The 24243-nt window shown below is 46.7% G+C and overlaps 3 protein-coding genes across 3 annotated transcripts; 2 read left to right on the top strand and 1 right to left on the bottom strand.

Moving 5' to 3' along the window:
- Positions 1-1276: 1276 nt before the first annotated feature.
- On the bottom strand, positions 1277-20656 carry LOC144104835 (DDB1- and CUL4-associated factor 5). Its single transcript, XM_077638046.1, has 8 exons — positions 20277-20656; positions 19475-19618; positions 14165-14201; positions 7469-8162; positions 6915-7106; positions 5049-5239; positions 4368-4439; positions 1277-2713 (listed from the first exon to the last, which is right to left on the bottom strand). The coding sequence occupies exons 1-8, from the start codon at positions 20476-20478 to the stop codon at positions 2611-2613; spliced, it is 1635 nt and encodes a 544-aa protein (XP_077494172.1). The 5' UTR covers positions 20479-20656; the 3' UTR covers positions 1277-2610.
- ND-24 (NADH dehydrogenase ubiquinone) lies at positions 1384-2919 on the top strand. The gene has a single exon (XM_077638047.1). The coding sequence runs from the start codon at positions 1384-1386 to the stop codon at positions 2551-2553; it is 1170 nt and encodes a 389-aa protein (XP_077494173.1). The 3' UTR covers positions 2554-2919.
- On the top strand, positions 9706-10341 carry LOC144105136 (uncharacterized). The gene has a single exon (XM_077638308.1). The coding sequence runs from the start codon at positions 9706-9708 to the stop codon at positions 10339-10341; it is 636 nt and encodes a 211-aa protein (XP_077494434.1).
- Positions 20657-24243: the final 3587 nt, after the last annotated feature.

The following is a 24243-nucleotide window of genomic DNA, read 5'->3' as shown; positions in this document are numbered from 1 at the left end:
ATATGCTAACGCATTATAAAGATACCTTGCGTTTCACGCATACTCGATCACGAAAAGTGTCTACAAGTCTGCACTAAAACGGTCATCTGTTTGGGGGAATAATCAGGTCAGGGCGTAAGCGCGCAGCCGCCGCGGTCGGGTTCGAACCCGACCGCGGCGGCTGCGTTTTTATGGAGGAGAAACGCTAAGGCGCCCGTGTGCTGTGCGATGTCAGTGCACGTCAAAGATCCCCAGGGACGCTACAGTAAATTGCTTTTTGGGGAAATGGAAAGAGTATCTGTCTCACATATCACGGCGGACACCTGAACCACGCCGTAAGGGGAGGGATAAAGGAGGGACTCAGAGAAGAAAGGTGCCGCAGTGGAGGGCTCCGGAATAATTTCGACCACCTGGGGATCTTTAACGTGCACTGACATCGCACAGCACACGGGCGCCTTGGCGTTTCGCCTCCGTCGAATCACTGCCGCTGCAGTCGGGTTCGAGAACCCGGGTACTCCGGATCAGTAGCCGAGCGCTCCAACTACTGAGCCACCGCAGCAGGTAATTTTTTTCATTTTAGAAGCGGTCTGGCCGTTCCAGCGGCAATGTGCGTTCCGCCCGCGTTATTCTTTCAGAACGACGAAGTTGTGCGTTGATCACAGGCTTTTGGCAGTTTGTTCGATGGAGCCTCCTCAAAAGGCTTCACCGTATTTTCTGCATTTTTTTCTGATAAATTTATAAGTTATCACCCGACCTTCGGATAAGTTGGACATTTCAGGCCCCCTAAGACCGAAGTAATGAAATATTACTATACCACGATGTTATTTTCGGCTGCAAGTCGTGCCAATCGATGAATTTTGTAGCTCATTTTGCATGACCACTTTAAATGTTTCACACTGTTTTATCAGCTGCATTCCCGTGCACTTATTATTTTTTTTCTGTACAGTTAAGTATAGCTTTTTCATTTCGGTTCCAAATACTATATACAGCTTTGAAAAAAAAAAATGCCCTTCTCATTTTTTTAATACTGAGCGATATTCGAAGGCATATTTTGCTGATAATCAAAAACAATATTTTCACACCCCTATTCACAAAGTTTTGCACCGTTTTCTTGATGTACACTTCTCATAAGACCAACGACCTGGACAAGCGCAATGATTTGAAATTTCAGCACTTATTTTTTCAGCGTGAAAAGGTTGACACATATGTTACAATTTAATATTTATAATCGTCAGAAACCGCGGCCGCAAGCGGCTTCACACTTCCGCCCTCCCCAATCATTTGAGAGGCTGCAGAGTTCAAGAAGGAAGCTCTCCTTTATTTGAAACAGTAGTGTGCCGAAAATTTCCACGAAGTCCTCGCTGCAAAATAACTGAACACCGAGTGGCAAGAAAGGAAAACAAAATGCGGTTTGCAAATCTCTCTGAAGACGAACGGGGGCACGCGACGTTAGCGCCACCACCAGGGAGCAAACGGCGTTTTCGCCGATCGGCTCCGTACCATTGCACTCGTAGGTTGCACTACGCTTTCTCTACCTGGCTTGCTTTCACGTCCAGCCTTCTATTTGAACGTCCATTGCGTCCATCTCCGAGGTGGCCGTGTAGTAAACCTACAGGCTACCATCGCCTTGCCCGTACTTTCGAAAGTCGGGCGTCTTTCACTCGCTTGCGCAGCAGCATTACCAACTGCGAACAGCACCTTCCCTTCGCGAGCAAGCAACACCGCTCAATCAACCACCACGGTGTAGCTGCACACAGCGTGCAGACGCGGCGGCTTCGGCGAGGGCATCAGAAAGTCACTGCCCGCGGTTCCGACGGCACAGAAATGCAGCAGGCCTGCAGGTGGGCCGTGCGGCAAGCGGCGCTGTGGCGTCGGCCTCTGAGCAGCGGTGGCCGCCGGTGCCTATCCGTCTCGGGGGCACTCCGCAGCGAGCAGCTGTTCGTGCACCGCGACAGCGAGCTCAACAACGCCAAGGTCAAGTTTGAGTTCACCCCCGAGAACGTGAAGCGTGCCGAGGCGATCACCAGCATCTACCCGGAGGGCCACCGCAGCGCAGCGGTGATCCCGCTGCTGGACCTGGCGCAGCGGCAGCACGGCTGGCTCCCGCTCAGCGCCATGCACTACGTGGCCGACTACCTGGGCATGCCGAGGATGCGCGTCTACGAGGTGGCCACCTTCTACACCATGTTCATGCGGCAGCCCGTGGGCCGCTACCACGTCCAGGTGTGCACCACGACTCCCTGCATGCTGCGCGGCGCCGAGGACATACAGGCGTGCGTCGAGCGCAAGCTGGGCATCCGGCCGGGAGAGACGACGCCCGACGGCATGTTCACGCTCAGCGTGGTCGAGTGCCTGGGCGCCTGCGTCAACGCGCCCATGCTGCAGGTGAACGACGACTACTACGAGGACCTGGAGCCCAAGGACGTGGACGAGCTCCTCGACGCGTTCCGCAAGGGGGAGAGGCCCAAGCCCGGCCCGCGCAGCGGCCGCTTCTCGTGCGAGCCGGCCAAGGGCCTCACGTCGCTCACGGAGCCGCCCAAGGGGCCCGGCTTCAAGGTGCGCCCCGACCTGTGATGAGGACTGCCCAGTCGCTGACGCAACACCCCTCAGCCGCCGTCCTTTCCTCGGGCGTCACTGGTTGTCGGCGCTGCCACTGCGCCGCCGTCGTCTGTACGAGCGTCGGTTGTGGAAGCCGCACCGGGGCCTCTTGAAGTCCGCTCTCGCTCGCTGGCCACTGTGAAATGGAAGAGCGAAAGAACACGATGCAGTCGCGGATGTGTACAAGTTACCACACCACACCTGGCTTATCCGCAAGATGCATACTGTGTGAGAAGCGTTAGCTTGCAAAGCTTCAGTCACTCTCCGAAAAACGTACGAAACGTTAAGTCATTACTTCACATAGAGAATGGTCAGGCTGGGAAATAAAGTCCAACTCAAACAGTTGTGTATAAGGGTGAGCTGGCTTAGGCAGCAGGCACATTATTGCCAAGCTCTGTACATAGCCCGTCCATTGCGACAGCAGTCGGCATTGCTGCTTTTGTGCCGTGCTTTATCTGTGATGTGGGGCTTGGTTAACTGCACAAGATGGGAACATGTGCTAACATTTGTTTTGATGGCACCATCATTGAAACTTCAGCAGGTGACTTATGACAGCGATCATTATAGCTCCACTGGCTGAAGATGCGAGCAGAAGAAATTATATCTTATTATGCTGGCGGCTGGCATCAGGTTCTGTACAAAGTAACACACTACTGTTACTGTAAGTTGCACACAACTTGCTGTTTCTTCTTTTTGCTCTGCAAGCTGTCTCAAGTTGCTGCCATGAGCCTCGTGTGCATGCAATGGGTGGTTGAAGCCCACCACAGCATGCACAATGCCGGCACACTCTCAAGCCAAGTGCAGTTTGCTTGAAAACAAAGTAAAAAAAATACAAACACTGCATTTCTTCTCGGCCCCACTGTGCAGCCTAACAATGAATGCTGCAGCATGCATTTGTCTGTATGGCCGCCAATGTGCACCTCTTAGTTGTAGGGTGCACATGTCGAGAATATTCCTGCAACTAAGAAGTGCCTATATTCTCATGCTGAGAATATTCACTGGTTCCGTTGCTCCTGTGTTCTGCAAAATTTCGTAGCTGGCTATGGACCTTTGAGCTGTGAAACAATAGTTTCTTTGTAGCCCAATAATGGTATCTATAACCAACACATTCACTGCACTACCACACCAGCAGCCTGCTCCTTTCAATGCATAGATGCATACATTTGGCATCTCCTTTGTGTCGTACTTGCATTCTAAAAAGTTTTGTTACTTGTAAGTTGTCTCACTGTAGGAATACCTCAAAGTGCAAGAAGCAAGTGTGCCTAGCCAGCTTTCCATGTTAGTGAACCATTGCAGAGCTACAGAGTAATGAGTGGGATGCAGTTGAAATTTCCGATGAAAAGGCACCATGAAAACGATATAAGATGCTACTATCAAACAATATTCTTATTGCTCGCTATTTTGCTGTCACGACTGCTTGATGGGCTCTGCCACCTGCTTCCAAACAGCTGTCTTGTCCATGGTGATTCAGGAGCTTGAGAAAGAGTTGCACGGAAAAAGAAACTCAAGAAATGTGCGTCCAAATGTTTGATCGGAAAAAGAAAAGCAAAAAAAGAGGACATGGAGTGAAGAAAATCGCTTGATGACTGTACTGGATTATTTTTGGTTTCAAGGCACCGAAATAGAACACGAAGGAAGACAACGGGACGATGCGCCATATCTACTCCAGTGTCCTGTCCCATGTTGGTGCCTGCAAACCATAAAGTGAATCTCGGCCGACTAGCCCAACAGCAAGTTCTTTTAATTGAGGCCGTAGAGGAACCCTCAGAGGTCACCCTAAAAAGCCTTACGTGCTGGTAGGATCACTTGTGGCTGGTTCATTGGCCTGGGGCTCCTCCTCCTCTGCTGCTTCACTCGATGGGCTAGGAACAAGAGGGGAAAGGCACATAGATGAAAACAATATATGCGAAGAATTGCACATACAGTGGGCTGAAATGGCAAAAAAATACAAATAAAAAGAAAATGCCACACTGTTCACAAGAAAGATGCATAATGTTGCAAAGCAGCGCACCATTGCAACAAGAGCAAATCGACTCGCATCTACATACCTGCACTATATTGTGATGCCAGATGGAATTCTTGCATTAATTTCATTCAATAAATGCAATAAGCCTAGCTATAGTCATCCGCTTTCTATCAGGTGTATAATCGTGGGCAGCTAGACACTTGCCTTCAAAGATGCTTTGATAGTTCATGCTGGCTCCCATGGTATGCCATGGATATTCTAAAACATGATGTGATGTGCAACTTCAGAGTGCCGGCTGCTGGTCCTGCTATCGTAGCACACATAATTCTTGCTACACACTGTTGGTTACCCCAAAAATTCTTGGCAAAAAAAGCCAGGCAACTTTCCAATTAGCCAATGAGGCACATGCCCCTAATCTCGTCCGTTTTGCCACTGCATTTGGTCGACGCTTCCGACATGTATTTCAAGAACATTGTAGGGCTTTACTAAAACGGTCATGTCTTACGGAAGGATGGGGCTGGACGGCACCCAGTTGTCGTCGCTGTCTGACGACTCGAGTTGCCGCTTGAGCCGACGGATCCGTGCCAGCTGCTCGCTCCGCCTCTCTTCCTCGGTGGATGACTCGGATGACGTGTCCCACCCCGACCCTACGTGGCTTGTGTCCGATGAAGACCACCCTTCTGCATCTCGCTGGACCTGCATTGGCATTCTTGATTTCTCCCTCCACCCATGCTCTGTTTATCATGCACCCACAGCAGCGATTAACTGCAATACAGCAGGATGGGTTGCCAAGGCATACAGATGAACACGATAGTATACAGTCTGTGACCAATTTTTTGGGATCAAAATGCACAGCTGGACGAGGTGGCGTGTCATTATTGATATTATCAAGTTGTAAGTCAGTGCCCTGTCTGAGTGCTTCTTTGCTTTTCCGTGACCCTGTGTTGTTTTGATAATTTCGACACTATTTTGGGCTTTAATGGAACGGCACAAAAGTCGGAATTATCCAGTAGTCTGAAACCACAAATGTTTCTGATGACTGTACAGTGTCACGAACGGTTCCGTCACATCGTCAGAATAATCGAGATGTTAAAACTTCTGGCATCTCAAAAACTAATAACAAAGAGGGTTCAGCTTAAGTTAAGGACAATGCAGCGAGCTATGGAAAGAGAAATGGTAGGTGGAACATTAACAGATCAAAAGCAGGAGGAGTGGGTGAGGGAACAAACATGAGTTATAGTCGAAATCAAGAAGAAGAAGTGGGCTTGGGCAGGGCATGCAATGTGAAGGCAAGATAACCGCTGGTCTTTAAGAGTAGTGGAGCGGATTCCAAGAGAAGACAAGCGTAGCAAGTGGCGGCAGAAAGTTAGGTGGGTGGATGAGATTAAGAAGTTTGCGGGGATATGGTGGCTGCTGCTGGCAAAAGACAGGGTTAACTGGAAAGACGTGAGAGAGGTCTTTCGTGGGCGCAGTCAGGCTGAAGATGACAACGACGATGATGGCCACCTTATACTGATGGGCTGTATTCAAACATGAACACACCCATGCTCGGGTATGTAGAAAAGAAATGAAGTACTAAGGGAAATACATCCACCCAAGCACAGCCGTACGGCTACAAAGGAAAGCTATACAGCTTTCTCAGAAACTTCGCAGTTAAAAAAAAAATCGCCCTGGTACGGGGTTCGAAACCGGGACCAACGCTTCACTGGAGCAGTCGCTCTACCAACTGACCTGACCGGGATGGTAAGCTTATGGCAGGGCGAGAGCGATTTGATCAATAACTCGAAGTGGGAACAGTGTTAGTCAAAAGTTTGAGGGGAATCCCCCAAGGTGGAGTAGATTTGTGATAAGCCTTTGTAGTCGCATGGCTGTGCTTGGGTGGATACCAATGAGTAATTATCCCCTTATTACAAATTAGCATGTTGTATTTGAGCTGGGCAAGTCTGGCAGTGCCACTAGCGACTTTTTTTGTTTTTGTTTTTTGAGCTTTGCATTCCATTTCTTACACATCAATTATAAAGAGACTGGTACTTACTTGCTTATCAAGAGTTGTGAGGCCTTCTGAGCTGTTAGTTGGACAGTTATGGCATGCCTGAAGTTCTAAATCTCCAGAAGGGGAGGAAAGCTCTTGTCCTCACTTTTCTGGAATCTTTTACTAGACCTCAAGGTTTTCATAACTGCCCAAATGTGCAGCTCAAAAGTAAATGGTTGAGAAAGGGTGCACACTCATCTCTCAGTAAGCAGTCGAGTTGCAAAATATTTTGGCAGTGCAGAAGTTGCGGTTCTTCACTGCTACTTGAACATACTGCTACATCATCCAGGCTTCACAGCTAACACTAGATTTCACAGCTGCCTGGCTGGATGCACTCACCAGGGAGTCAAAGAAGGCCATCATACGGGGGTCCTCCTCCATCGACTTGTGGCTGTAGTCGTGGCTCATGAGTTGGCCGCTCTCCAGCACCAGCTCGACATACTCCTGGTAAGAGTACCGACGCCGCCGTGGCTCTATCTGTGCCTCGGACAGGCTTCTCAGGCCGCCCGGAAGTGGCAGGCTGCTCCACAGCTGTATTCACAACCCCACAACGAGCACAAGGAGGTGCAGGGGTTAGGACACAAGGTAAGATACTTGAGTGCAATGCAATGCATTCGAAGCACATTATGATAATGCCATACTAGCATCACACAGTCAGTGTTTCCCTGTGCTATCCCCTCTGCTTCACTTTTCTTTCCAATGTACCAGTGAATACAGTTTCCCCCTTCTACAGTCATCCACACACCTCTCTAGAGTGCTCAAATGGGGTGTTTCGTTGGGCATTTGTGACAATCGCGGCTGCGTGCTTGACCCGATCAGGTTTTTAAAACTGTTACGTCAACTGAAAATTCTCTACATCACTTTTCTTTCATTGCCTTTGCTTTCCTCCTCACCTTGATCATCTTCTCCACGCCTGAAGATGCCACGACCATAGACGACGGGTTGAAGCGCACCTGGTTGACGATCGACCGGTGCCCTTGCAGCACCAGATGAGCCTGCGCCACCCAGGCGCAGTTGGCATCCACAGGTCTCTCGTCCACATCGTCGGGCAGCTTCCAGGCGTACAGGTTGAAATCATCCGAGCCCGACATGACGTACTCGTCGCGCTGGCCCGCAAAGCAGCAGCTCTTCATGGTGCACGAGTTGTGGTAGCCTGCATGGTCCACCTGAACGAGTGGCCGTGAGCTCTCTACCCGGAACACGGCCGGCGGGCGTCGGCGCCGGAGCGCCAGCACGTGGCTGCCCCTCCTGTTGAAGCGCACGCTCATGGCACTCTGCGCTGCGCTGCCGCTGCCGCCGCTGTAGCGCAGAAGCCAGCGCATCGGCTGCCGCACATCCCACAGGGCGGCACCCTCATGTGAGTTGGCAGTCACCAAGAGGCGTGGCTCAGTCGGGTTGTAGGCCACGGCGTGGAAGGCCGAACGAGAAGTGGCCAACAGGAGCGGGTCGGAGGCCCGTGGCTCGCGAATGTCATACACAAGTATGCAGCCGTCGTCGCAGGCGCTGGCAAACACGTTGTCATTGCCTGGCTGCACTGAAAGGCCATACACGGCTTCCTCATGTAGGAACACGTCCTTGGTGGCACCCCTGCAGACAAGCAGTACACACACATGCTGAAAGACCACTGAACTGTGCTGCTTGGTATATTTCAAGTCACCTCTCTTTTTGATGGACGACGGGGAGATAGATTCCCAAAGACACTGGAGAGGTATCCTGGCTGCCTTCTAAGTGGGAATCTAGTGCCTTATGAGGTTTAACTCTGAAAACCTTTAAATTGTTACCAAGAAAATTCAAACAGCGCTAGACAACAAGACCAGAAAGAGGAGGAGCCAAACACGGCGCTGAACTTACAACTGTGGAGATGTAAGTTCAGCGCCATGTTTGTCTCCTCCTCTTTCTGGTCTTGTTGTCTAGCGCTCTTCGAATTTTCTTGTTACCATGGAACACCAACTCGCCCAGTCTGCCATCCTTTCAGAGCAGGCTGGTGGCCGTTCTGCAACGACTGCTAACCCATCGCTCTTACGCATCGCAGGCCTTCCTTGCAAGACACAGCTACCGACAACAGCCCAAAACAGTGGCGGAGTAAAAGGCTCACCGACTGCAAGCACGCGCACTACCGCCTGCTTCCCAGCACGTGCCATCATCGACTACGACATATCTACCACGGGACTGATCACGGGATATCTACGAAACGGGGGGCGTTTCCAACGCCTATAAAACTGCACCGACACCGACGGAACCCACTTCAGAGCAGGCTGGTGGCCGTTCTGCAACGACTGCTAACCCATCGCTCTTACGCATCGCAGGCCTTCCTTGCAAGACACAGCTACCGACAACAGCCCAAAACAGTGGCGGAGTAAAAGGCTCACCGACTGCACGCACGCGCACTACCGCCTGCTTCCCAGCACGTGCCATCATCGACTACGACATATCTACCACGGGACTGATCACGGGATATCTACGAAACGGGGGGCGTTTCCAACGCCTATAAAACTGCACCGACACTGACGGAACCCACTTCAGAGCAGGCTGGTGGCCGTTCTGCAACGACTGCTAACCCATCGCTCTTACGCATCGCAGGCCTTCCTTGCAAGACACAGCTACCGACAACAGCCCAAAACAGTGGCGGAGTAAAAGGCTCACCGACTGCACGCACGCGCACTACCGCCTGCTTCCCAGCACGTGCCATCATCGACTACGACATATCTACCACGGGACTGATCACGGGATATCTACGAAACGGGGGGCGTTTCCAACGCCTATAAAACTGCGCCGACACCGACGGAACCCACTTCAGAGCAGGCTGGTGGCCGTTCTGCAACGACTGCTAACCCATCGCTCTTGCGCATCGCAGGTGGGCTTTTAAGACACCTTGTTATGATATATTTACTGGCGTAGCTGCCGGCCTGCTCTGAACGTGGTTTGAAATTTATGCCATTTGTTCCCTGTTTGCTTCCTTTTGTCACTTTTCGAGCCGGATTCCGATATTCTGCAGACTATGGATGTATTGAAGGATTTTGCCAGATCCATGTCTGAAAAGGCACCAAATTCTATTAAGAAACTAGCAAAGCTGTTCATTGAACTGACAGCGAAGTTTATCGAAGCCGTAGCCGAACTTAGGACTGACGTAATGACCATGAAACAATCCGTTGAGTTCAACAGTGAGAGCTTCGATGAGTTCAAGAGCGAAATCCGGAATTTACGCCAGGAGCTCACTGAGGTAAAGAAGCGGAGTGAAGACAGTGAAGGAGACTGCCAGAGGCTAAGGAAAAGCCTGGGGGACTTAAAAAAGGAGCTTGTTGAATTGAAGCAATACAGTAGGCGCAACAACATTGAACTAAAGGGAGTGCCAGAGGCTGAGAACGAGGACTTAGATGACACGGTCCTGAAGGTGGCCAAGTGCCTGAAACTGGATCTCTCTTCTGGTGATATAGATGTCACACATAGAGTTCCGGTTAAAGGATCAGGGCTGCCAAATATAATAGTGAAGTTCAACTCAAGGTGTGCGCGGGACAAATTCTTTCAAGCAGCCAAGAAAACCCGATTGAACACAAAGATGCTTGGCTTTGAGGATAACGATCCAATCTTTGTGAATGACCACCTCTGCCCTGAAAACAAAATCTTGCTAGGCAAGACCATCCAACTGAAAAAAGAAAAAGGCTGGAAATTTGCCTGGGTTTCAAATGGTAAAATCCTGGCGAGGAAAGCAGACAATTCAAAAGTCGTCCATGTGACATGTGAAGATGATCTTTCAAAAATTGTCTAGTAACTTATTCCTAGCCGCACCTAACTCATGGCAGAGACATGGCGTTCACGAAGATAGATAATAGTAGCTTACACATATTACACAGCAATATACGCAGTATAAGAAAGAACTTGAACTTGCTCCTTGTTTATCTTTTTCAGTGCCAGAAACATTATGATGTCATTGCAATATCGGAAACTTGGCTTAAAAAAGGTGAAGATGTTGTTATTCCTGAGTATCTCACAATTTCTCATCCATGTGATTCACTTTCGCGCGGTGGTGGTGTAGCCCTTTTTGTTAATAACAGTCACACCTACTCAGCCTTGCCCAATGTCTCCTGCAGCACATCTGATATCGAGGCCTTATTTATCAGGCTGGACAACTCTGTTATCATAGGTGTCGTGTATCGACCACCTAATTTAGCTGTAGTTTCATTTCTTCAAAAACTTGAATCTATATTTTTCACTCTAGTGTCACAACACAAAGGTCCGGTTATAATCAGTGGTGACGTTAACATAGACACCAGTCATACAAATCATAGTGACTACACGTATCTGCTAGAATCGTTTAATTTTCAAAATCTGATCACTGTCCCCACTAGAATAACCAGTACATCTGCAACTGTCATTGATCATGTTTTAACTAATATAACCTCGAATATTACTGCCGGGGTATGCAACCAACCCATCTCAGATCATCTCCCCACCTATGTAACGGTCAAAAACGCCGTAAAACCAAATTTAAAGCACGCCAAAGTAAGTACCAGAATTGATTACGCTTTGCTGAGATCAAATATCCAGTTAATCGACACTAGTACGTTATACCACGATGACGTCGACATTGAATTCTCCAATTTAATTGACATTCTGACTTCAGTTAAAAATAGCAGCAGTACTAAGACGTCTGCTCGCTCATATAAAGTGCCCGTCTCACCTTGGATGACAGAGCAGATTTTAGCAATATTGCAGCAGAAGGACTTTTGGTATCATAAATGGAAACAGCATAAGGACAACAGCTATTACTTGGGTCAGTACAAAAAGATACGCAATAAATCCGTGGCAGTTATGCGCGCACGAAAAAAAGAATACTATACACGTTTAATCGAACAGAGCTCCGGTAACTCTAAAAAACTCTGGGAAATCGTAAATAGTGTTATAGGCAAGCCACAGAAACAGACGTTCCCTGACGTGGTTGATCAGAATGTTGTAAACAGCTTTAATTCATACTTTACTACCGTTGGAATTTCTTCAGGTACCAATGTAAACAACACAGATATAAACTCTTTGTTACCAAGCCCGCTCTCAAACTCCTTTCGAATGGATGACATTGAACTTAACGAGATACACTCAACATTAGCAATTATGGATAGTAATAAAGCCGCAGGTATAGATGAAATTACAGTACGTATGTTAAAAGAAAATATTGATATTCTGGGTCCAATAATATGTCACGTCTTCAATCACTCACTTCAAACCGCCACGTACCCTACGTCGCTCAAGACAGCCCGAGTTGTCCCAATATACAAGGACGGTGACCGCTCAAGCCCTTCTAGTTATCGACCAATATCCGTGCTCAGTGCCATTAATGTACTTTTCGAGAAAATCCTTGCGAATCGATTCAATAGCTTTACACAAAAATACAACATAATTTGCCCACAGCAACACGGTTTTCGACCAAACCATTCAACCTCATCAGCGGTGCAGTCTTTAGCCCACATTATAAACTGTGCTTTAAATGACAATGAACTTGTAGCTGTAGTCTTTCTCGATTTAAAAAAGGCTTTCGATACGGTCGACCATTCTATCCTTTTGTATAAGTTAAAACACTACGGATTTAGGTAACGGATTTTCGATTTGTTTTCCAGTTACTTCAGTGAACGTCAACAGATAGTTGTCATAAATAATGTCTCATCATCACCACAACGTATTCATACTGGCATACCCCAAGGGTCCGTTTTGGGACCCATACTTTTTTCTATATATGTTTCCGACCTTCCCCGTGTCTTAAAATTCGGAGAAATGCTGATGTATGCAGATGACACCGCTATAATATTTACAGGCAGTAGCATCGAGGAAATACAGTTCAAAGCAAACGAAGGTTTGGCAAACGTCTCTAAATGGTTTTCAGCCAACAGGCTTACTGTAAATGTCGAGAAAACAAAATATACTATATTTCATTCCCGCAGAAAACAAGTAGATCCTAACTCTGTAACCATCTGTATTAACAACTCTCTACTGGAATATACTCCTTGTTTTAAATATCTTGGCGTATTGTTTGACAGACACCTGCACTGGCAAAACCATTTATTAGCAGTGGGGGCAAAAATGGCATCGGGGTGCTGTAAACTGCTTCAAGCACGTGATTTTTTTGGCACAAGTACATTACGTATTTTATATTTTGCCTTTATCCACAGTCATCTCTCAAACTGTCTTGACTCATGCAGATGGACCTACAGTAGTTATCTTCAGCCAATCAGAAAATTGCAGAAACGATCATTACGAATCATAACGCATTCTACGCAGGATCACCCCAGCAACCCATTATTCCATGACCTACGGATATTACCTTTTGATTCACTACGCCTCCTAAAAACAGCAACTGTCGTTAACAGCATCGTAAGAAACAACCACCCCTTCCATATGTCCCATATGTCCCTAGCATTAGGCAACATTAATTTACCGCCCACGCACAATGTTTATGGAGAACGACAGCTCTCTTGCACTGGTGTTAAGATATGGAATACTCTTCCAGAAGAAATAAAATATGCTCAAAATTTTGCACATACAGCTAAAAAATTCTTTAAGCTCATGCATTAAACATGTTAAAAGACATCTATCTGCATTTCACATCCCATTTATCATTATAATTTGAAGTTCACGATGTTTTCCGAGGCGACTGTTCCTTGTTAGCTTTTTTTTTTTCTTTCCCCCATTTGTACTATGTATATATCTCTCTCTCCGCTCTTCTAAGTTTTTACTGTGCATGCGACGAAGTGTCTGCATTATGTAATTTCATTTCTTGGACCCATAACTAGCCTACGGCTACGGGTCCAAACAGTGCTGGACACTCTTTTTTTGTGTTTTCATCGATTAATAAAAAAATTTGACATTTGAAATTGTTAATTGTGGGTTTTAACGTCCTGAAACAAGCACTGTGGGCAGTGAGACTCGTCATGGTGGACGGCTCCTAATTACTTTGCCACCTAGCATTCTTTAGCATGTACAGCGGTGAGCACACATGTCTAGAGCATTCAAGCGGCATGCTGCAGAGCAAATGAAGTGAGATTTTAGTGTAGCTGCTTTGGTAGGGGCAAGGTGCTGGTGCCTGCATGGTTCGTATGTCTATACAGCTACGCTCTCAAGTGTAATCAGTGAAGTGAGTATTTACTTCAAAATTTGTATTTACATCCTCTACGCAGCACCCCTCAAGAATGCCAAGCAAGTATGCTTGCCTCTGTAGAAAAATCTCAGCCCATGCTTAATTTTGCATTTCACCTTCCTTGTAATGAGGGTGTCATGGTGGGGATTGGACCTGAAAACTCATGCCAGACAGTAAAGTGCTACTGTCACTCAGTCACCGCGCCAAGCCAGGCGTCAGACTGAAGCACAGCTCCTGTTTATTGTTTGCATTGCCCTCGATCCAAGTGAGAAACTTTTGCATGGAAAAACTGCTGTGAATTTAATTTTTCAACATGAAAGTCCACTGCTTTTTAAAAACCGACACAAACTCCTCTCCTGCAATGTTTTCTTTCTCAAGCATAGAGCATGAATTTGCCACTGTTCCCCATGCCCTAATCCCTACCCTAGCCTTTACAGTAGAAAAAGTATGGGATGGCTGTACTCACGTTGCGACATCATGGACCACGACTTGCTCATCATTGCCTGTTGGAAAAAAAGAACCACTACAATGAGTACACAACATCATTACCACCAAAGGGAATGCTAAGTCTTTAAGGGAGTAATAACAGCAAATTCTGAGATGAAAATGTTTGTGATGTTCGGCCTCCATGCCTGCAGGCACAGTTTTCATAGCAGAAAAATACCGAATGTACAGCATTTGCCAAATGTGCCTGGCCGACCTGATTTGCTGTCAAATTATGAAGCAAGGCACATACGACGCCCTTGCAGAGCACTGCAAGCATTTCACCACATGGCTCAACAGTGAACCCTGTGTGCCTGACAATTTTGACAAAGACTGTACTTTATGACATATTTCGGGTTAGTTTTAAAGACTATGTGGACGACCAAGTCATAGGTACAGACAGCACCTCACGATACAGCTAACCAGATGTACAAAAAGTGTGCGAGCCCATTATTAGCTGTGATTTACTGGCGCAGTCCTCAACATCGTGGCATACTATGTTCCTAACTGAAACCAGACTGTTGCAAATTATCACAGTATAATTAAATATTCATCACTTTCTGGAGCCTCTACGGTCCCATACTATGACTAGTGGGCCAATACCTATGCAATTATGCAAAGACGGCAATATTTCAATGCTACTTCTCAATATGACCTGTGCAGCTCTACCAGAAAGTAGAGCATGTTAGACAAACGTGTCTTGATGCCCTTAGCACTGCGTTCCGAGTCACGCATACATCTATACAGTGCAGTTTTACATTGTAAACGCAACCACAACCAATGGCAAAAACACATTATTTTGTAGCATGTACATAACTATGTCGAGAAAAGCTGCTTGCATCAGTTCGAACGAAGCAAGAGCAGCATATATGCTCTGAAGAGTTAATTTCCTCGCCTGTTCACACGGAACACGCTCCTCTAAAACAATTTTATAAAACTGCATTTCATATTTTCTTCGCCCAAGGCTTGTTTGCTGGCTAAATGAAATAGCACAGCGGCTCTTGGCCTTGAATGCTTCAACAACTCTTCGCACATCAGTGAATGAGACCAGGGAGATCTGGGGAGTAGGATTTCAATTTTCTTCAGTGACAAGGAATAGTTTATGTAACTTGTGGCCATGAATTTCACTTGCCTTACTGTTTTAATGTGAAAGAACTACACCAATAGCAATCCTGAAAAAGGTGATGTCTGTCTGAAGCCTCTCAGATGCCTGAAGAAATAGAATACTGCTGTGATCTGGTATCGAACGCGCGGCGGTGCGAATGGATCAGCTTCACTGGCCACTGCAAGACAGCACTATGTTACCGCCCGAGCCGATAACGCCCCGTGTTAAGCTGCCACACTCTCGCGCTGTGCACTGCACATTGTCGTCTTCATCAACTTTCATCTCTGCACAGAAGTCATGAAAGGAAAGGAAACGCATATAACTGGCTCTCTGGGTCAGTGGACACCTCAATCATGCTTTGAGCTAGGTGCTGGTAGTGATACAGAGATGCGCGCTGCTTGCATTTGTGGTGACAGCGTTTAGGCAGAAACGCTGCACTGGAGGAATAGGCTGCCAGCGTTCTACGGGTTCACTCGCTACAACTCTGTTGGTTTTGAGGAAAGGAAAGGCACATAAATTAGAGATGGGCAAAACGGCTCACTTCAGTGAGCGGCTCAGCTCACTGAAATGAACCGGCTCATTTGAACGGCTCACTGGCTCACTCTAATTTGTAACGGTGATTGGGTCGCTCAGGGGCGAGCCGAATCTTTTGAGCCACTCCTGAACGAATGAGCCGTGGTTCTTTCCTTTCCACTCCTTCTCTCCCCAAGCGCGGCAAAGAAGAGTGGTTCTGTAAAAGTGAGCGGCGGTTCTTTTGGAGAGCCGATTTTCTCTCGTTCAGTGAGCCGTGCCGAACCGTTCAGTCGGAGCCGGGTCTTCCGGCAAAGTACGCATTGCTGTGCGAGTTGGTTGAGATACATTCTGAGCAAAACATGGTTCGCAGAGTGCTGTATGTATTGTCCTGCACTGTTGCGTCTTCCTTGTTCTCGTCTGTTGTCTGCGAGCGCTGTTTCGCTCAGAACGTGTCTTCTGGCAAATCATTGGCAAAGGATGGCGCCGTTCGTTGACAGCCGCTGTTCGAGTGATGTCTCACGACTTCCACCGATTGTGCATCGTGAGCTGGTGCAACACTTCGAAGGTATTAGTAAAAATACCTATAACACGGTTTTTCTACTAATGCATATATCGTTTATTTTAAAGCCAAACAGCTAGACTGCATAACAGAGGTTACAGTGTAACCTGTGTTATGCAGTCTAGTTATCTGGATTTGAAATAAAACGATACATATGCATTAGTAAAATAGCCCTGTAGTAAATTTAGGCATGGTCTTTTCCTTTTCTTCGGAGGGGCACAGGACCTCTCCAGGCAGTGTTTGAAGATAGGGACGATTGAAGAATGAGATCATGGGGAGAGGAAATATATTTACATAAATGTACAAGGGCAAGCCGAGTTACAGACGCACAGAGTCACACAGACGGTCGAACTAACTAACCAAAAAAAGTAATTCTCACACAGAGAACACACTCTACAAGACCTTACTTATCCAACCACGGGTTAAATCCCAGGTACTTGTAGAATTAAAAGCCTCAGCAAGGAGCCTCTAGCTAAACTAGACAAGACTGACTTGTGACTTCTAATGCATTAGCAAGCGTTTTTGTAAGTTTTAAAAACAAAGAAGTTAGGGCACTCGTATTTTGAGGCCCGTCCTAAGCTTCCATAACCAATGAAGGTAGCCACAGCCCCTCGCCCAACGCTTGGCTAAAGGAAAAACAAACATATAACGAAAACATCCTGAAAGCCCTCTCCTTAAGGAACCCCTCATCGCGTGATGCTGTTTTCCTTCCCTGCCGCTCCTGCGCGTCACCTCTCGAATGATGACGAGATTTTTTTCAGCTAACTGCCAGGGCCACTGACCCATTGGCTCGTCGTGGAAATGTCAGATGGCGGAGGCCCACGACGCTTCGGCGCCATCAAGAATGCCAGCAAAGGAAAGGGCCCAGCGCAGAACACATGGCAGTTCGTATATTTCCGCAGAAGCGGCATCGAGATTCGCTGCTGTGGGAATGGAGCACCGGAACGAGCGGCGCCACGTGCTCATTCTGTGCACCACGCTTGCTTTCTTGGTGCGTTGGTGGATGTGTGCGCCTAACAAAACTAGGAGCCTTCGGCCGTCACAGCGATGCTGTCAAGCGGACAGTGACTCCTGCAGGGGACAAGTGGGGGGGGGGGGGGGGGGGCGCACACTGTACTGTACACAGCCGAGGGACAGAGTTGCTGACTACGACTTTTGCTAGGAAGAGCGGGAATGCAGATGCTTTCTCGCACTGTTAATAGATGGCGCGTAAATCGCACCCGGCTGAAGACCGGCTCTGACGGAACGGTTCGGCACGGCTCACTGAACTAGAGAGAACGGGCTCTCCAAAAGAACCAAGAACTGCCGCTCACTTTTACTCAGCCACGGCTCACTCGCTCTTTAAAAAGAGCGGCTCAAAAGATCCGGCTCGCTCCTGAGCGACCCATCTCTAACATAAATAGGCTCCCTGGGTCAGTGGACACCTCAATTTTGCTTTCACATATGTGGTAGTGGTGTCCATCTGCAAAAGACTGCTTTAGCACAATATTACCTGCTTAGCAATGCTAAACCGCCAGCAATAATTTTTTACAAAAAGCCATTCAAGGCACACATGCAGCACGACTCGATCTTACTAGTTTATCCCTGTGCTGAGCTGCTGTATTACGATAATCGGCATTTAAACAAATTATATTTGGGTCTCTGAGGAGGTGCAGTTTACTAGCTTCGAAAAAGACACTCGCGTCTTGCATGTCCAGCCAATTAACAAAGCAGATGGCTTGACTAAATAGCCCTAGCACCCTAGAACCCTAGCAGTGTCTTCAAGGTTGCCTAAATCTCCACACATACAGATTCACAAGCATGAACTTCTAAAGGGTGATGGAGATGTTCTCAGGAGCACAGCACCAAGCAGCACATGGGCAGACATCAAAGGTCAAGAGGAGAGGAAAGTGGCCACTTGTGCGTATCCTGTCTGCCTTGGTATTCACTTGCGATCACTAGTGATCACTAGTGATCACAGGTCTTTGGTGATAACTAATATCGCCACTTGGACTCAGAACAAGGACAGGTAGTGACTCCCAGGATACCTGTGACCACTGGCATGGTACACAGTGAATTTTTTTTGCTCTGCATGCAACTAAAAGACAACAGATGAACAAGGACATTGGGAGCACAAGCAAAAAGATGACTAATTCTGCACGCCCCCAAAGAACAAGTGAAATTTTTCAAAGAATGCACACATAGAAAATAAAAAGCATGATCTGATCAAAGCCATTTTGCCATCACAATGAAAACATGGGTCTGTAGATAATCTTATCTGTCATGGCGTTTTTCAGGCACTAACATAAGCTGGCAAAACCAGTGGACTTGGCCCAGACTGACCTAAGGGCTCCCTTGATAAAAAGTTGTTGCAGCTGCAATGCAGCACATATATGTATTTTCAGTAACAACACAAAGCAACACTAATGAGCCATGACAAAATAAACTTTACTTTTGTTGAGCAGAATTTAGGCCCAGGTCGTGAATTATTATCAAATAAATGTGTTAACATAGACCAAGCCAACTGCTTAATCAGTGATCAACAAAAAGAGCATGGTGCATTGTTAAGTTACAGCAACAGTGCACACAGGTGAACACACTTCAAAGTGTATAGTCAGCCACAGCTGACTAATATTAAAGTCGTAGGATGAATTAAGATTAACTGGCTAGGGAAATTCTTGAGATGTCACTAGCTCATAACTTTTTGCCAGCATCCCACCTGTTGCTCTGCTTGAAAAAAGAGCTCACACTTCTCAACTCTCAGTAATCTGTTCCTTCACGTTCACTGTTCTAAATGTGTTCTTTTTTATTTTGCAATATTTAAATGTTCTGTCAACGTAGAGGTCATCTGCTTTCTGCCTGTTCTGTAGTAAAAAAAAATTCTTTACATGAAGTACTTGGCATCTCCTATGCGCACGCCATTCTTGTGGCTCTCCTGCTGTACAAAAGCTGTTTGCATGCACGATAGTCCCCTTGAGAAGGATGTTTCAAGTAAACTTTCAACTTTCAAGTAACACTCAACCTGTCCCAGTCCTCGTACAGTCAGTTTGGACTACGTTCCTTCTATAATCGCCTTCTATTCTTTGTACTGCTGGTGAACAGTACAGAAAATAACCGCCTGATATGAAATTACTAACCAGCAGAAAACACAGCTGAGTGGCAGGAGTCAAAGCAAAGGCAGAAAATGTTGCTGTTATGGTGTCCTTTCATCACGCGTGGCCGGCCAGGGCCAGAGATGGCTTCCTGCACGTTCCACAGAAGAACTCGCTTGTCGTCCCCACCTGAAACGGAATGAATGCGGTTAGCTGGGATCAGAAGGCGCTCCTTAAACCGCGATAAGCACCTTGACTTTTCACTTTTAAAGTGTTTTCACACTGCATTATTGTCAGCGTTTATAAGTTTCCTCTTTGATTTATTTGTTATCTTGGTTCTAAAGGTAATACATTCAACATATAAAGGGGTAATTTCAAAGGGTAACGATGACATTAAAGATTACACAACTCCACGCCAAGGCATTCGAAAATGTCAGTGACCAACAACGGCGATGAAGCTTTTTGAGAGCATGCAGGGGCAGTCATGCAATTTTGAACTAAGACGTAGTAGCGCACATGTATTCATGCTTCTGCAATAAACGCCAGACAGCTTCATTACTAACTGCCTCTAATGACACATATTCGCGAACATGCGCGCAGGCGTCGCAAGCAGGTTTGCGTTCGCAGCTCTGGAGGCACTTCTCGGCAAAACTCATAGCAAATTCGCTTTACAGAACGCAAACTGGGCAAACGTGTGACAGTAGACATAGCACGAGGAAATCCAATCTGCAAGTGCCGTAGCGCTCGTAAAAGCAGCAACGCTACAGAGCGCATGGCACACAACTGCGACGATGGGTGACAGCGGCACGATCAGCTGGACGCACCGAGCTAGGATGACAGCACTCACCGGAGACAAGCCACTCTCCGTCGTCGGAAAACTCGATAGCGTTAACGCATCCATAGTGAGCGTAGAGGTCTTTCCTGTACAGACAGTTCGCGGCAGCAAATCGGTCGCGAATCAGTGCGTTTCTGCTACGCAGATCAGCATCGTACTGCCTTCGGGCGGCGAAATCGAGGATGCTTCCCCTTGCCTGGCGTTGCAGAACCATGTTTTTTTTCTGTCACTTCAGCTCGCACTCATTTCAGAAGCAGTTGAAACATCTCATGACGACGATCGCAGCTCATAGCACGCAGGGACCTACATCGGAGCGTTATGCAAAGCGCAACCACAACCATCACAGGAAGCTACCTCCAGCTCCTGCCATCACGCTGTCGCTTGATTGGCTTGATGTCGCAGTTTATCTTGACTTCGGCTTGCTTAGTGGCCTGGTTTTGGTTTTTGTTATCAGTGGTAGTTCCTAATAGGAAAATGCTCTCGAAGGGTGCTCAATGCACTACAGTCTCATTTTCTTGCTGATTTCGCAGCATCGGAACTCTACGAAGTGCTCGTGCACCGCAAATCCGAGCACCAACCCTGCACTAACAGTGCCCCTGCACTAACAGTGCACAGAGCATCCGTGACCACGAATATCGGCATTCGTTCAAATTTTGTAACAAGCAGTGTATAATAATAATAATAATAATAATAATAATAATAATAATAATAATAATAATAATAATAATAATAATAATAATAATAATAATAATAATAATAATAATAACTGGTTTTTGTGGAAAGGAAATGGCGCAGTATCTGTCTCATATATCGTTGGACACCTGAACCGCGCCGTAAGGGAAGAGATAAAGGAGGGAGTGAAAGAAAAAAAAAGGAAGAGGTGCCGTAGTGGAGGGCTCCGGAATAATTTCGACCACCTGGGGATCTTTAACGTGCACTGACATCGCACAGCACACGGGCGCCTTACCGTTTTTCCTCCATAAAAACGCAGCAGCCGCGGTCGGGTTTTAACCCGGGAACTCCGGATCAGTAGCCGAGCGCCCTAACCACTGAGCCACCGCGGCGGGTAAGCAGTGCAACACGATGGCATAAATGCGACGAGAAGGCACGTCATGCTTATTCCGCTCTAAGGGAAGTTTTGGTTTCTGATAAAAGATACGAAGTCACTTCTCTAGTTCGGCTGTTCCGGCAATATCCATTGAGCTAAAAGCCTATATAAAGCGCGATCATCCACGTGTTCAAACTGAATGACGCCAGTGGGCACAGAAGCAGCGGCAGGAAGCTCGCATAGCGCAGGGCTGGGGTACAAGTGTGTATGCCTTTGCTGGCGTGACTGAGGTTGAGGACTTATCGTATCGTACAAGACCGCAGTAACAAACACGGGCTGTTGTCATCGGAAGGAGGAGGAGGAGGGAAAAAACCCTTTATTATAAACAGTGGCCCCGAAGAGTGGGGAAGAAGTGGTGCATTCGATTCCCCTAATCGTGCGACACGCACCAGCGGCGAAGCTGCGGTACGGCGCCATATAGCTTATGGAGTTGTAACTTAATTGTAACTATTGCTGTCAAATAGTTGAGAGAAAACTGACGCCAACCAATATTTTTATCTTTGCCCAACGCTTCGGGACCAACTCGATCCCTTCTTCAGGGGTGACTAAAGTGTGCCAGCAGCAGCGGGGTGCTGCCTTCGCCCTCCCTGAAAGCTTCAGTACAGGAGAAGTTTCAAGTTATTGGAAAATGGCTAAGGTGATTCCTTTTCATTGATCAGGCGATAAGCTTTCCGTGAAAAACCACAGGCCAATTTCTCTGCTACGTACTTCTAGTAAAATCAGCAAAAATAGAGCCCTTTCTTTTCAAGCACACATAAGCGCATTTCTAGAGGGCAGTAGCCAGCACGGATTTCGGCAACGTTTATCGACAATGACACGCAGCTGATGCATGCCACAAATTAAATTGTGATGGCACTAGATAACAATGGAGAGACATATCCAATTTTCATTGACCTTTGAGAGAGGCTTTTATTGCATGCAACCTGTTGCTAAAAATAAGGATATTATTGAACAACCAGCAAATCATGCAGTGGCTGGATTCCCACCTTACACAACGACTTTGTTCACATATCCGCTTCTGTTCCTTATTTATTTGAATGACCTGTCTTTCAATTCACCCTCTATTCTTTGCTGACGACTGTGTAATTTACCTAAGCCTTAAATCAGCCGAAGATCAGTCACATTTAAGCGACTACCTAAGAGCGGTTCCCAACTGATGTAGCACTTGGAAGATGGGCATAAACAGCTCCAAATGCGGCAAAATGACCATAACGCGAAAGGAAGAACCACTTCAATGCATATACCAAATTAACATTCTTCCTATTAGCCCAGTTGATCAAATAAAATACTTCGGTGTAACTTGAACTTGGGCGTACATATCAAATCCATTGTTTCAGCAGCGTTCGAGAAGCTCAGGTTATTAAAGCACCGGCTAAAGTACTGGACGAGCAAGACGAAATTGGCAGCTTATATACATCTCTAAAATGGCCCTACTCGGATACGCCGATGTTGTCTGGGACCCGCGCGCTATATAAAATAGGTATTAACACACTTGAAAGCGTCCAAAGGAGATCACTACGGTTTATTTACCACGCATCTGGGACGCATGTTTCGGTAACTGGTTTGCTCAATTTGGGCTTACCGCGCTAGAATCGCGTCGCAAAGTGCACAGGTTAAAAATTCTGTTCAACTATATAATCATAATAAAACAAAACTGAAGATTGATAGCTACATGCAATATAACAGAACGCGCGCACCTGAAACGAACATGCGAGGATAATTTCGATGCCAAAATGCACGACTAAAGTATATTCATTTTCATTCTTTGTACGCATAATTTCCGAGTGGAACCGGCTGCCATGTGACATCAGCAACATTTTATCGTGAAATCTTTTTTGTGCTCTATGTCTTCACGTGTGTCCCGTTAGTGTGTCTAGTGTGCAGTGTACTTTCCTTGCTGTTGTTCTCCTTATCTGCTTGATGTTGTATCATTTGCTTGTAAATTCGCTTTGCTCTTACACTTTTGGTTCATTGTAAACAGCTGTATCGCTCGCCTTAGCTCCAGTTTTTTTTTCTCTTGTGATTGTTCGTACTTCCATACCTTATACCGCTCCTGCCATGACTACCATAAGGCAGTTGGCAGTATTCTTGAAATAAATAAATAAAATAAATTAATTTCGTCACAATTAAGGTGACGGCAGCGAATATACTAGCGCCACATATCAGTAGATGAAAAGGGCGAGTGCTAAGCGTGAGTAATGGATTCCGACATCGGGAATCAAGGCAGGGTTTGCAAAAGTTAAGTCCGAGCCCTGCCGCATCGTCCAGTCTTGGATGCCATGCGTGATCATCACGAATGACGCCACCACGAATGGATCGCGTCGCCGTGCTGAATCCTTCTTCCCGAGTACACCGACAGCAACAGCATGCCGTCATGGAAAGAAACTAAGCCGAGCCTTATTAATTCAGATTTGATGCCAGTTATTCGCAAACTTGAAAACATTTAATATCGAATAATTTAGAGAAGCACCGTTTGGTTCCTTCGGCCACTCAAATAGCAAGGTATTCGATTCGCCATTGCAAAGTTTAGAATATTTGCGGACGGCTAGTAGCAAGCCGTTAACAGCAGCCATATCAGTTTTTAGAATTCCAAGAACGCGGTGGCCTGTGCTCAACAAAATCTGGCCATTTCATGCCTCTTTCGAAATAACTTAGGTGTCGAATGTTCTTGCAATTTTCCCGCCAAAACTCCAGTCTTTATATGGTATACGTGAGCCATCGCCTTCTAGAAAGTTCGAGTACCTTCAAAGTTTCCAACTCCTAACTTCTGGGAATTTACCAGCCATGGTGGGCGTGTTGTGATGACGCCACAAAGTCACGTGACCCTTCTAGACCAATCATGGCAGGTTGTGATGACGTCGCAATGTCACG

The sequence above is a fragment of the Amblyomma americanum genome, chromosome 9, assembly GCF_052857255.1.
Source record: "Amblyomma americanum isolate KBUSLIRL-KWMA chromosome 9, ASM5285725v1, whole genome shotgun sequence".
Taxonomy (NCBI): domain Eukaryota; kingdom Metazoa; phylum Arthropoda; class Arachnida; order Ixodida; family Ixodidae; genus Amblyomma; species Amblyomma americanum.
Note: the sequence above shows the minus strand (reverse complement) of the source record. Positions and strands in the feature narration are given on the sequence as shown.

Bases quoted from the DNA above. Each gene is read 5' to 3' on its own strand.
- ND-24 (XM_077638047.1), top strand. From the start codon at position 1,384: ATGCGGTTTGCAAATCTCTCTGAAGACGAACGGGGGCACGCGACGTTA.
- LOC144105136 (XM_077638308.1), top strand. From the start codon at position 9,706: ATGACCATGAAACAATCCGTTGAGTTCAACAGTGAGAGCTTCGATGAG.
- LOC144104835 (XM_077638046.1), bottom strand. From the start codon at position 20,478: ATGGTTCTGCAACGCCAGGCAAGGGGAAGCATCCTCGATTTCGCCGCC. The intron at 8,163-14,164 runs GTGAGTACAGCC...GCTTGTCTGCAG, and splicing joins GTGGTCCATGATGTCGCAAC to GGGTGCCACCAAGGACGTGT. The intron at 4,440-5,048 runs GTAAGACATGAC...TCTTGTTCCTAG, and splicing joins CCGTCCAGCCCCATCCTTCC to CCCATCGAGTGAAGCAGCAG.